The sequence below is a fragment of the Vanessa tameamea genome, chromosome 13, assembly GCF_037043105.1.
Source record: "Vanessa tameamea isolate UH-Manoa-2023 chromosome 13, ilVanTame1 primary haplotype, whole genome shotgun sequence".
Lineage (NCBI taxonomy): Eukaryota > Metazoa > Arthropoda > Insecta > Lepidoptera > Nymphalidae > Vanessa > Vanessa tameamea.
Window position 1 is genome coordinate 9,111,913 of NC_087321.1, and position 13,429 is coordinate 9,125,341.

At 32.9% G+C, this 13,429-nt stretch overlaps 1 protein-coding gene across 1 annotated transcript; it reads right to left on the reverse strand.

Annotated features, from left to right (window-relative positions):
- Positions 1–5,584: 5,584 nt before the first annotated feature.
- Positions 5,585–12,817, reverse strand: LOC135193592 (uncharacterized). Its single transcript, XM_064216683.1, has 11 exons — positions 12,694–12,817; positions 11,904–11,971; positions 11,692–11,801; positions 10,748–10,978; positions 8,635–8,749; positions 8,162–8,228; positions 7,969–8,092; positions 7,563–7,698; positions 6,867–7,013; positions 6,511–6,647; positions 5,585–5,861 (listed from the first exon to the last, which is right to left on the reverse strand). The coding sequence occupies exons 1-11, from the start codon at positions 12,782–12,784 to the stop codon at positions 5,585–5,587; spliced, it is 1,503 nt and encodes a 500-aa protein (XP_064072753.1). The 5' UTR covers positions 12,785–12,817.
- Positions 12,818–13,429: the final 612 nt, after the last annotated feature.

Below are 13,429 nucleotides of genomic sequence, written 5' to 3' on the forward strand. Positions count from 1 at the left end.
AGAAAATTCATCCTCTCATTACTAAGAATATCAAATGGTTTTGTTTTTTTTTTTTTAAATACACCATTTTACATAGAACAAGATTAGTACTAATAATAATACTAGCACTTAATCAATTAATACTAACTAATTATTTTATTATTTTTAGAGGTAAATTAAAAAACTTAAACGTGAACTTTAAAATAATTATTTGTATTATATTTTTAATTTATAAAAATAATGTGAATCACACGTCAATATATATTTTTTTAATTTATTATTATGTGGCAGCCCTTTTAGTCGACGGAGTTACTATATTAAAAAAGAAAGAAACAATTAAGTTTGCTTAAGAATAGTAGAACCGTAACTGTAGTCAGAATTGTATAAGTATATATGTATATCACCGTCATATATTTACCCTACTATACTTTATACGTAGTCTTCTAATCTGTGAGTGTTAACTTGTTAAATTGCCAAACGTACCTAAGCAGTGAGTGAGCTTCGTCTAGGTAACCTAATAGAAACATAGATATGGATATGGATGAAATATAAAATGCTCGATAAAAGTAACCAAAGATAAATGGCCTCAGTAAGGCTGTCAATTCAAATGACTGTTCTGCTACGCTACATACTACAAACCTAGTGCCCGAAATTATACTAATTAATTCATCCGTCGTTCATTCGAACAAACTGCGAAGAGTAAGAACTTTCGATGAGTTTGTGGAGCCATTGGGGTTTCCATTACATTATTATATTTATATTTCGACGTTTTTTGTCACAAGTCTTTTAAAGAACATCGTCAAAATAAAGCAAAAAATCATTAACAAAAATAATTTGTTTCAATCTATTCTATGTTTTTCTATCATGTTACGAACAAACTCCACTCCTCAACACTCTACAGATCTTCCTGAACTTGTATATTTAGTTCTCTATTCTGTACGTTATTTCATCCAAATGTTTTGTCTCATTTCAAGGATTAATTAAATTACACGAGTGGGTACTCGTGTAGTTAAAATTAAAATGTGCAAAGAGCGAAACAAACCAAGTAATTACAGTTTAATGATAAGTTTTATGCATAAAAATGCTTTACCAACTTAACACTTACATTCTTCAAGAATGTACTAGAATACGTATTAGAATTATTGTGTATATTGCAGACGATACTCAGATTTTATGTCATAATCTGCCTGAAGATTGTTTCGTTCGCAAGATATGAGTATTAAGTCATAAGATATTCCATTGTACCGATTTTTTTTTTTATTATATGTAATTATTATGCCTTATTTTATTTTTTACTCTCGAATTAAAACTTTCTTTTAAATATAACTCTTACAGATTAAGTAGATAAGAATGTTTTTTTAAGGGGGCGATATAAAAGTTTATATGCGAAGAGGACAGTTCTATGACAAACCAGATATCCAAGCTCCCAGAAGAAGAATGGGTGATGATGAAGATGGTAAAATTATTATAACTTACTAGCCAATATATTTGATAATATTTTATTCAAAAGATGCTACGATACAAGATTTTTGTGATTTCTGATATCTCAGCAAGTTTCGATATTTAAATATTTCGAAACACGATCGAACGGCATTGAAAATAACCATTTTTGGAAATTTTGTTGCTGACCATAGTATTATACAAAATTATGTACATATGTATTGATTTTCAGTTTAATTCATAGTTATAGACTATTGCCCCAGTCTAACCTTACTACCCCTTCTCAAATTTCCACCTTTATTTATTTTTTTTATCTCACCATTCAAAGAATACTGCACTTTTGCACTACTAGAAGTAAATCTTCAAACAAATTGTATCATTATTATTTTATCGTAAATATTATGAAAAATAAACATTACAGTATTTCAATTTAACCTGACTGACGACTATAAACAAGAAGTACAATCAAACGATGAAGCAGTACTGTCCAATAAGTGGATGCAAGACCAAGATACAAGAAAGTATGCTGAAAAACTAACAAAGTACTTAGAGCGTCCTAGAACACTTAATGAAGAGAATCAAGAACCAGCTAGAAGTTCCAAGGTAAGCTCCAAAATATAATGCGGTTGAATGGACTTGATATGATACGTTTAAACGTCTTACATTAGCACATAGGTCACTATTAAAAATCAAATGGCTTAGGAAATAAGTAATACATTATGATTTTACATGGTGGTAGAACTTTTTGCAAGGCCGTTTGAGTAGGTGAGGCCAAATCATCAGATATTCTACCGCCAAACAGCAATACTTACACCATTGTTGAGTTTCGGTTTGAAGAGTGAGGAAGCCAGTGTGAACTAGAGACTCAAGCGACATAACATATTAGTTCCCAAGGATGGAGATGTAAGGAATGGTTAATATATTTCTTACTGAGCCAACGTCTATGATTAACATGTGTCCTCCCTACCAATCTGGGCTATTGCAGTCATTCACCAAAGATATATATAATATGCAATTTTCTTTGCCTCAAACTATCATTCAGCCAGTTTTGTTTTTTTTCATAGGAACCACACTACTTTGTATCAATACATCCAAGTCAGCACCTGTTAGTGACATATCCAACAGTTTCCACCAAAATATGGCAAAGTGGCACTTCAGAGATTATAATGAGAATGTTTGACCCAGTGCTACGACCAGTAGTAATAGATTCAGATGAAAAAAAACATTACGATAGTAAAGTGCTCAGAGCTCTCGGTAGTGTACTTGCGAAACCACAAAAATCGGAAGAGGAGGACGACGGTGCCAGAGGCGAGCCTCCGGGTATTAAATTGCGACCAGAAGAGAATCTAAAAAGGTTGTATAACTAACGGTCTTTGCTTTTATTGTATGTAAAATTCTATTTTAGTCTGTTTAGTATGATGTATGTGTTCCACATATGAAATCAGCTTCTAGATAAGAAGTGATTAATAATCCCTAATGATTTGCCTTAATTAGCATTTTTTTTTATATTTGAATCTAAATCGAATTTTGCCATAACAAACCAAATAAACCAGATCACTGAATGGCACTGCACTACACCGAAGCGCCATGGCACGCATGACTTTGTTCTATTAAACTGCTAAGTAACGAAATTAGTAGCTGACAATTTCTCAGCTGCAAGATGAACGGAAGTGATGTGAACTTAATAATAATTTTCCTCCGTTCCCTTGGCAATTTCTTACCAAAATCGTTGATTATAAATCAAATAATAATCAATCTTTCTTAAGATTTGCTTATAGCTCTGCTACATTGTGCAATATAAATAGTTCTTGTTTAATATATGTATATTTATTTGTAATAAACCCTTGTTCCACTTCCACGTTTAAAACGCCATTATTTTCACAAATCCGTAATGAATATAATAGATTGTTTAGGCTCTCGGCAATGATATCGCTTCAATTCAATGAAATATGTTGTTGAATTAAAAAATCAAATTGTTCTGTACGCGCTGTAAGGTATTGTGTTATATTAAACAAAGTCATGCCGCTACTCCAGTGAAGTGTAATTCTACTCAACCATTTCTTTAAATGAAATAATTTTCGTAATGTTAACTTTAACTTATCCTTTCTGATACACTCCAATTTTCCATTCATACAATAAATAGTATGGGTATTATATTGTACATAAGTTAAATGTTGTATGAGTGCTATTTTACAGCCTAGAGGAACTGGGATATGATGATGATTAAAATCATTTACAAATGCCATAATGTTAAAAGTCATCAAAAATCTGTAGTAAATAAATTTATTGCAAAAACCAATAAAAATATTTATTTTTTTATTACAGTGTACCGATAAAAATGAGACAACGGACAACAACGTCGAAACCCAAATTGGATTATTCCACAGATTTCGACGAAGATATAATTATTTACAAATCAGTTTAAAATAAGAAATGTAATAAAAAATTGTTTTTCATAATGTTTTTTTATAATTTTCTCACCAGAACAACTTAGAGTTCATATAATTTTACATAACACAAACGGATTTGTTCTTCTTTCTCTTGTTATTTTAGGATTATATTGAAATAAAAGATGTCTTGGCAAAAACGTACCTATATACTAAAAAAATTCTACCTTTTAGTCTTATGTTAGCTAAAAATCAGTTGCAAGCGTGCCTCGTGAACCAAAAACAAACAATAGAACATCTCCATCAATATATTAATATAATTAATAAATGAATAGGTTTATATTATTTAAATACCTTTCAAAGGCAACGTGTACAGCCAAAGGAATACTTGGCTAAAACTAAAAGAACCATTGTCTTGACTTAAATGCTTATCACATTAAAAAAATCTTTCATCTATTATTTTTAGCAGCATTGTTTGAATGCCGAAAACCGAGATAAAAAACCGAATATTGTGGGTTCAATCCCAGGCTAGTTCCACTGAGTTATCAAGTGGTTAATTCTCCTCAAACTCAGCTGTAAGGAAACCTGCACGTATCGAAAATTCGATCACACGTGTATCCATACATTGAAGCAGTGTGATGGAAGAAGGTCCAAACTTTCTCGATAAGTGAAGAATTCTTAGCCCAGCAGTGGGGCATTTACGGACTTTTACTTTTACTTACTGATTAGCTATGCATCCCCTTAACAACGTTATATATATGCTTATGTTGTTAAGATGACGAAGATTACTGTAATATCTTTAAAATTTAATTGAATTTATAATTTTGGTGTCTGACAAATTCTGTACAAAACAATTTCTGCCATACTGCGCTACCACCGCTCATTAAGCCGGATGGATCGCTAGCTCACAGTCCGTTGTAGTAAACCGATCTTCTGGCAAAACTCTTTTCCTACAACTCTGTGATCGATGACTATAGTACGTTGCCATCAACAATACCTTTATGTTACCACACAATGCCTCACATTAATATTACTCAGCGTGTGCGTACAGAGCTGTAATCACTGATGGAATACCAGCTATAGTGCTGAAGTGGAGCTGTCTCCAGTGTTAACGCGCCTGTTCCTCTTTCAACAGGATATGTGCTGAAGGCTCGTAGGGAAGCTAATATCCAAACGGTTGTCAAAAAAGAGGATCAGTCTGACCCTACAAATTATCGGCCAATATTTTCTATAGGCCTCTCTAATTCCTGCTTCGCCTTTCCTTCGCAAATCTAAGCGTACTGGCTCTCGATGTCACCGCCTAAATTTGACAAAACTATTCTTTGTCGCATCGCTAAAAAATTTAATTCTCTACCAGCACACGTATTCCTCTCCTCTTATAACTTGGGTTCCTTCAAAAGAGGTCTGAAGAGGCATCTTTCATCATCATTATCATCAGTTCATTCTTCCTGACTGTACTGGCCGTCTACACGTTTGCATTCCAATAGCACTTACCATCGAGAGGAGTGGAGTCATATGCCTACCCAGATTATGTAAAAAAATAAATAAAAATAATATCGATGTCAACGATCACTAATTGTTTTGTCTATTCCATCCTCCATGACGTTAGCAAACTAATCTATGCCCTACTGACACTTAAGTAAAATAAGAAAAATATTGAATTTATTCTTTAAATAATTTATTTATTTACCCAGTAATGTTAATTCCTTTGCAATTCCTTGAAGTGAGAAAGCACTCAATATTCATATACAAAGTTGTTAGTCTGCGATTTTCTTCTGCTAACCATACCATCCGAGAAAAACAGGATATCCATTTGGATTTGGATATCCTTCCATCGGGGCTGGTGCATTTGGTTGACAATATACATTAACATTACTCAACTTCTGTGCAGAATTAGGCGAGACCATTGATTTTTTGTATTGAACAAATGTATTTGCCAAATGCTCTTTCAGAACCTCGGGTAGTTTGTTTGTTAAATAACCATTAAGAAACGCGCTGGCTGCTCGACGGTCCTTTAAATACATTTCCAGCTCAACTAGAGAGAGTTCCATTTTTCTGGAAGTATATGATGGATAATGAGACAAAGATAGTTGCACAAAATTAATTAATAAAGTAATTAAATTTCATAATTAGAATAAGTCGATGTCGGTAAAGTTACATCGCTGAGAGAATAAGATTCTGTCGTCTGTCAAACGATCATGACTAGTTGCGTGACCTTGTAACGAATTAAATTATGGATCACACAACATATTATTATTTAAAATTTTAACTTTTATTCTAAGTTAACATAGTTTTTCACTATAATTTTTTATAGAAAATAGACGATAGTACTATTTTTATCATAAGTTCTTCGCCACTTCAAAATTACATCATCCATTCGATCACGGACCTGGGCGCCAATTCTACTTACAAATTGTCACTTTATCGTACAGCCGTTTTCCTATTCTAGTACAACAACGATCCAGTTGCGGTTCAGTCGAATTTGGATCGGAATATAATGGAAATCGTATCGTAACCAATATAAATAAGTTAACTGTTCATCAGTTACGATTAAGCTGAGATTTATGTTTTGAGGAATAGTCGAAGAAACATGTCATAACCGTTATAAGCTACTAGACTTTGCTCTCAGCACCCGGCTATTAAGCTAAAATATTTATGTGACATAGATTAAATATTTTTGCAAAACGTTAGCTTTATACTTTACCTCCAATTAAAAACTTTAAAGATCGGTTCGAATGTCTCCAAGTTAATTTCAACATTTACTGTGGTATCCATAATTTCAGCTGCAAATTTGTGTTCTCCTTTAACAGTGTCATTTTCAACGAAAAGGCTCCCTTTTACCTGTAAACAGGTTTAGTAGTAGTTTGACTGTGTAATTATTTTATTATAGTTTATTATGACATCAAAATATCTTAGTAGTAACAGCATGTAAATGTCCCACTACTACAGTTATGAGAAGGAAAATTCAGTCGTACTTGCTAGGATATGAACTCGCAATCGTCGATTAATATTCACACTTTTCAACCATTTACCATACTACAATATAAATTAATGTCTTACAGTAATGGAATTAAATCTAAAAGCTTCTGCTATCAACGGCGACTGCAACTTGAAAGGGCCACCAGTGTGTGAAGAATATAATGTATCCAAGCCATATAAAGTTACGTTATGTAGTAAAACTCGGTCCCAGCGTGACTCCCCGTCATACTGAAAAAAAAATACGGTTTTATGCCAATTTCAGCCTCGTTATGGTATTTAGTGCACCTGATAGCGTATTAACTTCTAATTATAACGTGTCTGCAACTTATGACCTCTGTACTTTTATGCCTCTAAAATAGTACAACATTTTTCCAAGAAAAACTGGCATAAAACTTATTAGTTACTCTTTTTTTCCAATAAAATTAAATTGAAAATTATTTAAAATACTAACTCAACACTTTTAAGCATCGATTTAATTTAAGTTGAGTAATAACCCTAAATTATTTTAACGTAAGATTTTAATGTATTAATTGGCAAAGTTAAAAATATCAGTAAAATTATGAAAATCAAAACTCTGCTCCTGAAAGTCCTAACTTTGAATGGCTACTGAAAATTTTAGAACAAAAAACCCCAGTAACGTTTTATTTCCCCAACCTTCCTGGGGTTAAAACCCAGAACCTCGGACGGCACTTTATCCTAGTCATATTCCAAAGAGAGACAGGAACCCCAGGTTGTAATAAGAAGCAAAATTTATCGTAAATCCGATAATATATTTACCGAATAGTTTCGTGACGTTTCTACTGGCTCCAATTCAACCGTTTCTTCGTTTAGGTTAACGGTTAGATTGTTAAGGTTACGAACTAGTTCTGTCATATTTTTTGACACCATTTTAAAAACATCGTCTTGATATTCACTACAAATAATTATAAAATTACATAATTATTTTTTATTCTAAGTTTTTTTTTGCTTTTGGTGAACAACTCTTTTTGAACTCACTGTTGCGTATAAGATTAAAATAGCCAGAGTAGATGATGTAGTGGACACCAGAGATTACCTAATTGATCTTAAAGAGAGCTAATACAATTGATGATCTTATTCACGAAAATGACAGTTGAGAAAAGAAAGTAAACAAAATAAAACCTAAATTATTAATTCATTATTAACAAACTTCATGAACAATTACCGAAATTTGTTTAAGTGATCGCCAAATACAAGTGATGAATTGATATAAGAAAATACAGCTGCTTGAAGTTTTGGCATTAGTTCTTCACGAATCGGCTTTGTTAACAAGATTTCCAATTGTTTACCTTAAAAAGTATATTAAATTTATTAAAGCAATCCAGTAAAATCTGATTACTAAATACAACAAAACATACCCTGGCTCTTTGAAAAATATTGCGCTATAACTGGAAGCCGCCCATGAGTATATTCAAAAGGTGATATCTGAAATAATTTCTGCAACATCAGTATCTTCTAAATGTGATGTCACATCACAACAAAACTCATCTATAATCTATTCCAATGGCAGAAGTTAAGACAACGAGTTTGACCTTGAATTGACGTGATATTATTGGTGGAAGTCAAAAATAATCTATGATATTCTTTGTGGTTTCTTGAAAAGACGTTTTGAATTTCGGTGAAGTTGGTATAATGGTTAGTGGATAAATGTATTGTGGAATAAGTGTCGTATTATAAATAAAGATATATACGAGTAATTCAAGATAGGTTTGTACAATATAGCAGAACTGTTAGCAAATCGCAGGGAATATCTAAACCTGGGGTTTTACTTCGTCGGCCTTTGGAATAGGATATAGACTTGAGTAATCGATCGTTTAAAAAATAAATTTACCTCGACGCTAAATTTGCAATCCCGTACTTGGAATGTGTCGTGACCTAATGTCACCGATTGGCCACTCAGTTTGGCTATAGTATAGCCGACTAATGTACAATCATCGGCTACGATACTAAAAGAAAACAGTATTAGCAGCCTGTAAATTTCCCACTGCTGGGCGAAAGGCCTCCTCTCCTTTTGAGGAGAAGGTTTTTGGAGCATATTCCACCACGCTGCTCCAATGCGGGTTGGCGGAATACACATGTGGCTGAATTTCATTGAAATTAGACACATGCAGGTTTCCTCACGATGTTTTCCTTCACCGCCGAGCACGAGATGAATTATAAACACAAATTAAGCACATGAAAATTCAGTGGTGCCTGCCTGGGTTTGAACCCGAAATCATCGGTTAAGATGCACGCGTTCTAACCACTGGGCCATCTCGACAGTAACAGTAAATAGGTATAATTAAAAATTTCATTCGTATGTCAACCGCGATCGTTTCCTTTATATATTAACCGATCTCTCGATTGTCGAATTATATACATACACATTAAGATTTTTCGACACGATGAATCAACGATAAATAATCAGACTTATCGAAACGATGAATCGTAATCCATATTGATGTTGTTAACGATCTACTTAATCGAAAACGATGTTGGACGTTATTATAATTTGAAAATAGACAAACATTAAAATTGTTATCTTTATTTAAATGTACATATATGTTTTTGAAGTGAAAACTTATTTAGGCTCATTGACAGATTTTGATTGGTTGAGAAATATCTGATGGGTTTCGTGTGACGGATATGTTATACGTTATACCCTGTACAACAATATGTTATACCCTGTTCACTTGACCTTTGGCTTTTGGTTGGGGTCTCTTTAGCTGGTATAACTCTTTTTAGAAAAATAAGTTAAAAAAAAATGAATTCTAATTTGAATTACGCATTCCATCGTTCCATCGACTGTTATATATGTTATATTTTCTGTTTCTCATCAACAGCCCGCCTGTCAAAAAGATCAAGCTATCTTGTACAGGGTATAACAGAATATTTTAAGCGATATCTATGATGTATTGCGCTTCATTAGCACCGAAAGCGTAATACGATTTATATACAAATTTAAATTTCAGAAACCACTATTTGAATATTTAGAAATAACCTCTGCCATATCATTATTTTGATTTTTTACTTTGTGTGTCTGTGTATGTTGGGTAATTTATAAAACAGTCTTTAAATAGGCTAACCACAACGTGTTAATAAAAAAAAAGTTAGTTTTCCATTTGTAGATTATATCGTACGTGAGAACGAAATAATTTAATTACGCTCGATGGCAACGAGCAGTCGATCTGACCGCCCGATCGTTTTGTTTACGAACAACGCCAAGTTACGACGGATCGCCCCGACTTAATTAATGATTAATCGAAGCAAGGGAATCAACAAAATAAATTACATTAAGAAATTTGTAAGCTTCTTCGGAATCTAGTTTTGTTAATAGCTTACGAAATAGACCTATGTGGAATTTGCTAAGCTGTAACGACATATTTAATTCGTTCCGAAGTACGTAATAACACGTAATATGGGACCATTCTAACAACAAATGATGGACATCATAAATTATATTACAGATACCACATTTGGGAACAGACCTTGAGCCAAATACTAATACTAGACATATTTTATTCACATATTCATGCCTAAACACGATATTGTATAGGACTCATACGGAGGTACCGTATTCTCTTACGAAGTGCTATTAAAATATTCTTGACAATTATCGTAACAATTTCGTTTATGTCTTAGAAATTAATTCGAACGATTCACCAATATATCGTTTTATTCTACATACATTTATTTCCAAACACTAAATTTCCTCATTTCCTTTTTTTGGAACAAGTAATGACTAACCATTACATCTCTATCCGACTCCCTTAAGATTGAATTAACGTAGGTACTGTAGTACAATTTACTCAACTGTATACTAGCAATGATTTTTTAAAAAACATAAAATACGTATCAATACATTAATATGCACAATTCAAAATAGAGTACCTGAAATTTAAATTTATGAAGATTAATTTATATGAAGTTAATTTTATTATTTGTTTGTTGAACCATTCACTTACGCCAACCGTCCTACGTCTTCTACACGCTCAAAAGCAAATGGTGAATTTCTGTATGTATCTCGATCATCGGTGTGCTGAATATCCGATTCGTTCCTGAATATCAGATAACTAGACTCCACTATCATTTTGCTAAGACCAGCCTCCACCCGCAGGACGTTAGACGCGAGCGCGAATGTAACCTCCGGCATCAGGAGATGGGGTAAGGCGTTGAGAGTCATTTGAAATAACAGCCTACAATCAGAAAAAACGTGTTGTTTGCTTTAGTATAGCATACGATAAATATTTTTCATTCAAATAGGTCCTTCCAAGCAGATTTAAAGTACGAGTGAGTGATGCTCGTGATTACACGGTATTAATTATATTATTAATTAAAAAAGGATTAATACAGCAACAAAATAGAAATAAGTTGTTTTTTTTAAATTTATTAATCTAACGTGAAAGGGCGTGCCTTCTTTTTGTGAATAGATCTTTACCTCATGAGGGATATATTGACTTTGCGAAGTCGAAAATTTGGTGTTACAAGATTATCTTTACTTCTCGTGATCATACAATGTTTGTCATTGTTTCTATCAAAATATTCGATTCTAATTATAAGTTTACTATAGATACTAGTAATCTCCGTTCTGTCTCCTCTGGTTAAACACTCCGTAGCAGTAACTATACTACCAAATATTTAAGTTTTGTATTTGCATTTTAATTTAAAGGTGAAGTGAGTCAATATTATTATAGGCTGTGGCTGTGATGTTATAGGCTTAAATTAATTTGGGGTGTATTCATTGTTTAAGGAGTGATACCTACTACATTATCTTGCAGTACGAGTGCTTTGGGCAAAAGTAATATCTTAACATCAAGCCCATTTGTTCGTCAGCCTTCCTATAGCCGAGTAAATAAAAAAATGCTATTGGATAATTTATCGTTGACTAAAATGATACAGTTGTACTCACAAGTGAACTATATTGTCGCTTGAATAAAAACCATTGGATATTCGAAGCGAGTCCGTTGATCGCCTCACGTATACATTCATGCTTCTATGACCAAAGTTGTCTTTCAACGCCTGTTAGAAGAAAGTTATGAATACCACCAGTTGTACAAATAGACTTAATTTGATGCTTGCTGACAAATATAACGAAAAGACAATGTATCCTCTTCAACTAACCAACAGTAAAGCATTCTCGAAGGATTTTCTATGTGATTGCCAGTCTTTTTGAAAAGCCTTAAATACATCTGCAAATGACAAAAGCCAGTTTAGTACCTATAATTTTAAGAAACGTATCCTGAAACAATAAATATACATGAATACGTCTTTCCCCGTTCCTTCTCAGGTCCGACGAGTTTCCGAAAGAAACGCAGCGGGATATTTTTTTTAATGTCATATTGAACAGTTAATGTTTTCAAACAATAATGAAAAAATATATTTTCGTGATTTAAAATAAATTATAGGCGATCATCTCATTGCTTTATATTGCTTTGCACTAATTAAGTCTAAAGTGCGACAGTGTAAATAATAAACACACAGGGGACACGACATATTAGATCTCATGGCTGGCGGCGTATCGACGTCTTCGGATGGACGCACATAAAGTCAACACAACAGTTTGAAAACCTCTTTGATCAAGAGGTCTTTCTTATAAGGCTGCAGATTCTGAAGTCCTTGATTCAAGCCGTGTATATAAACAATATTTTGGTACAGTCATATGAACATGTGTAGGTATATAAGTTTACTTTCGGTCATTGACACATATATTTAAAAAGAGCAATATAAGATTGTATATGAAGGTCTATACTTCTTGAAATACCTATGTATTAATGTTTGTGACTACGCTGAATAATAATAATAATAAAATCAAAAACTGTTAATTAAAAAGTTACACATAAATATATATATAAAAACTCCTTTCGGAAGTCGGTTAAAATAAACACTATAATATTAAAAAACGATTTCTTACCACTTTTAAAATAATTGGATATTTTTTCATTTATCGATGAGGAGTCGCTTAGAGTGCATGTTATTAAAACAAAAATTAACGTCTTCAACATAGATGCACAAAAAAAGCAAGCAAGATGGTAAATATCGATTCGAAGAATTTTAATTAAAACTACGCAAAAGTTAGTGATTAGAAAACAAATTCATAATTTCATTGATTTGTTAAATTATACAATGTACTAAACAATAAAAAAAAACGAGTTTTAGTGTAAATTTTAGATTATAAACTGAAACCAATTATTCTACGGTTAAAAGTAATGTTTTTTGTAATCCTAAATAAAATTAGGCATCTCATTTAAGACTTTTATTTGAAAACTCGAGCTGTTCATTATATTTTGCGAATTATACTTAATTATACCTAAATTTTATTTTTGTGCCAATTTTTACTAACATTTTTTTTTAATGTATCACGGAATCTTTTTCTCGAAACGCATGTACAGTACCAAAACAGTCAATACTACAGTTTAAATGCTTCGTTGGTAGTGATCTGGCTAATACCCCTGAGAAGAGATCCGCCGAGCCACGAGCCGAGCACTGCACGATAATGGCGGATGTATTATATTATATCGACAGTATCCCGCAGCATCTCTGATTCCTACCAAGGACGGCCATCGCAGTGGTTTTAGTAGGGTGGAATCCCACAAAACCCGGTATCCCCCTCAAGAGCCCGGGTAGCTAAAAGGATCCATTGCGTGAAA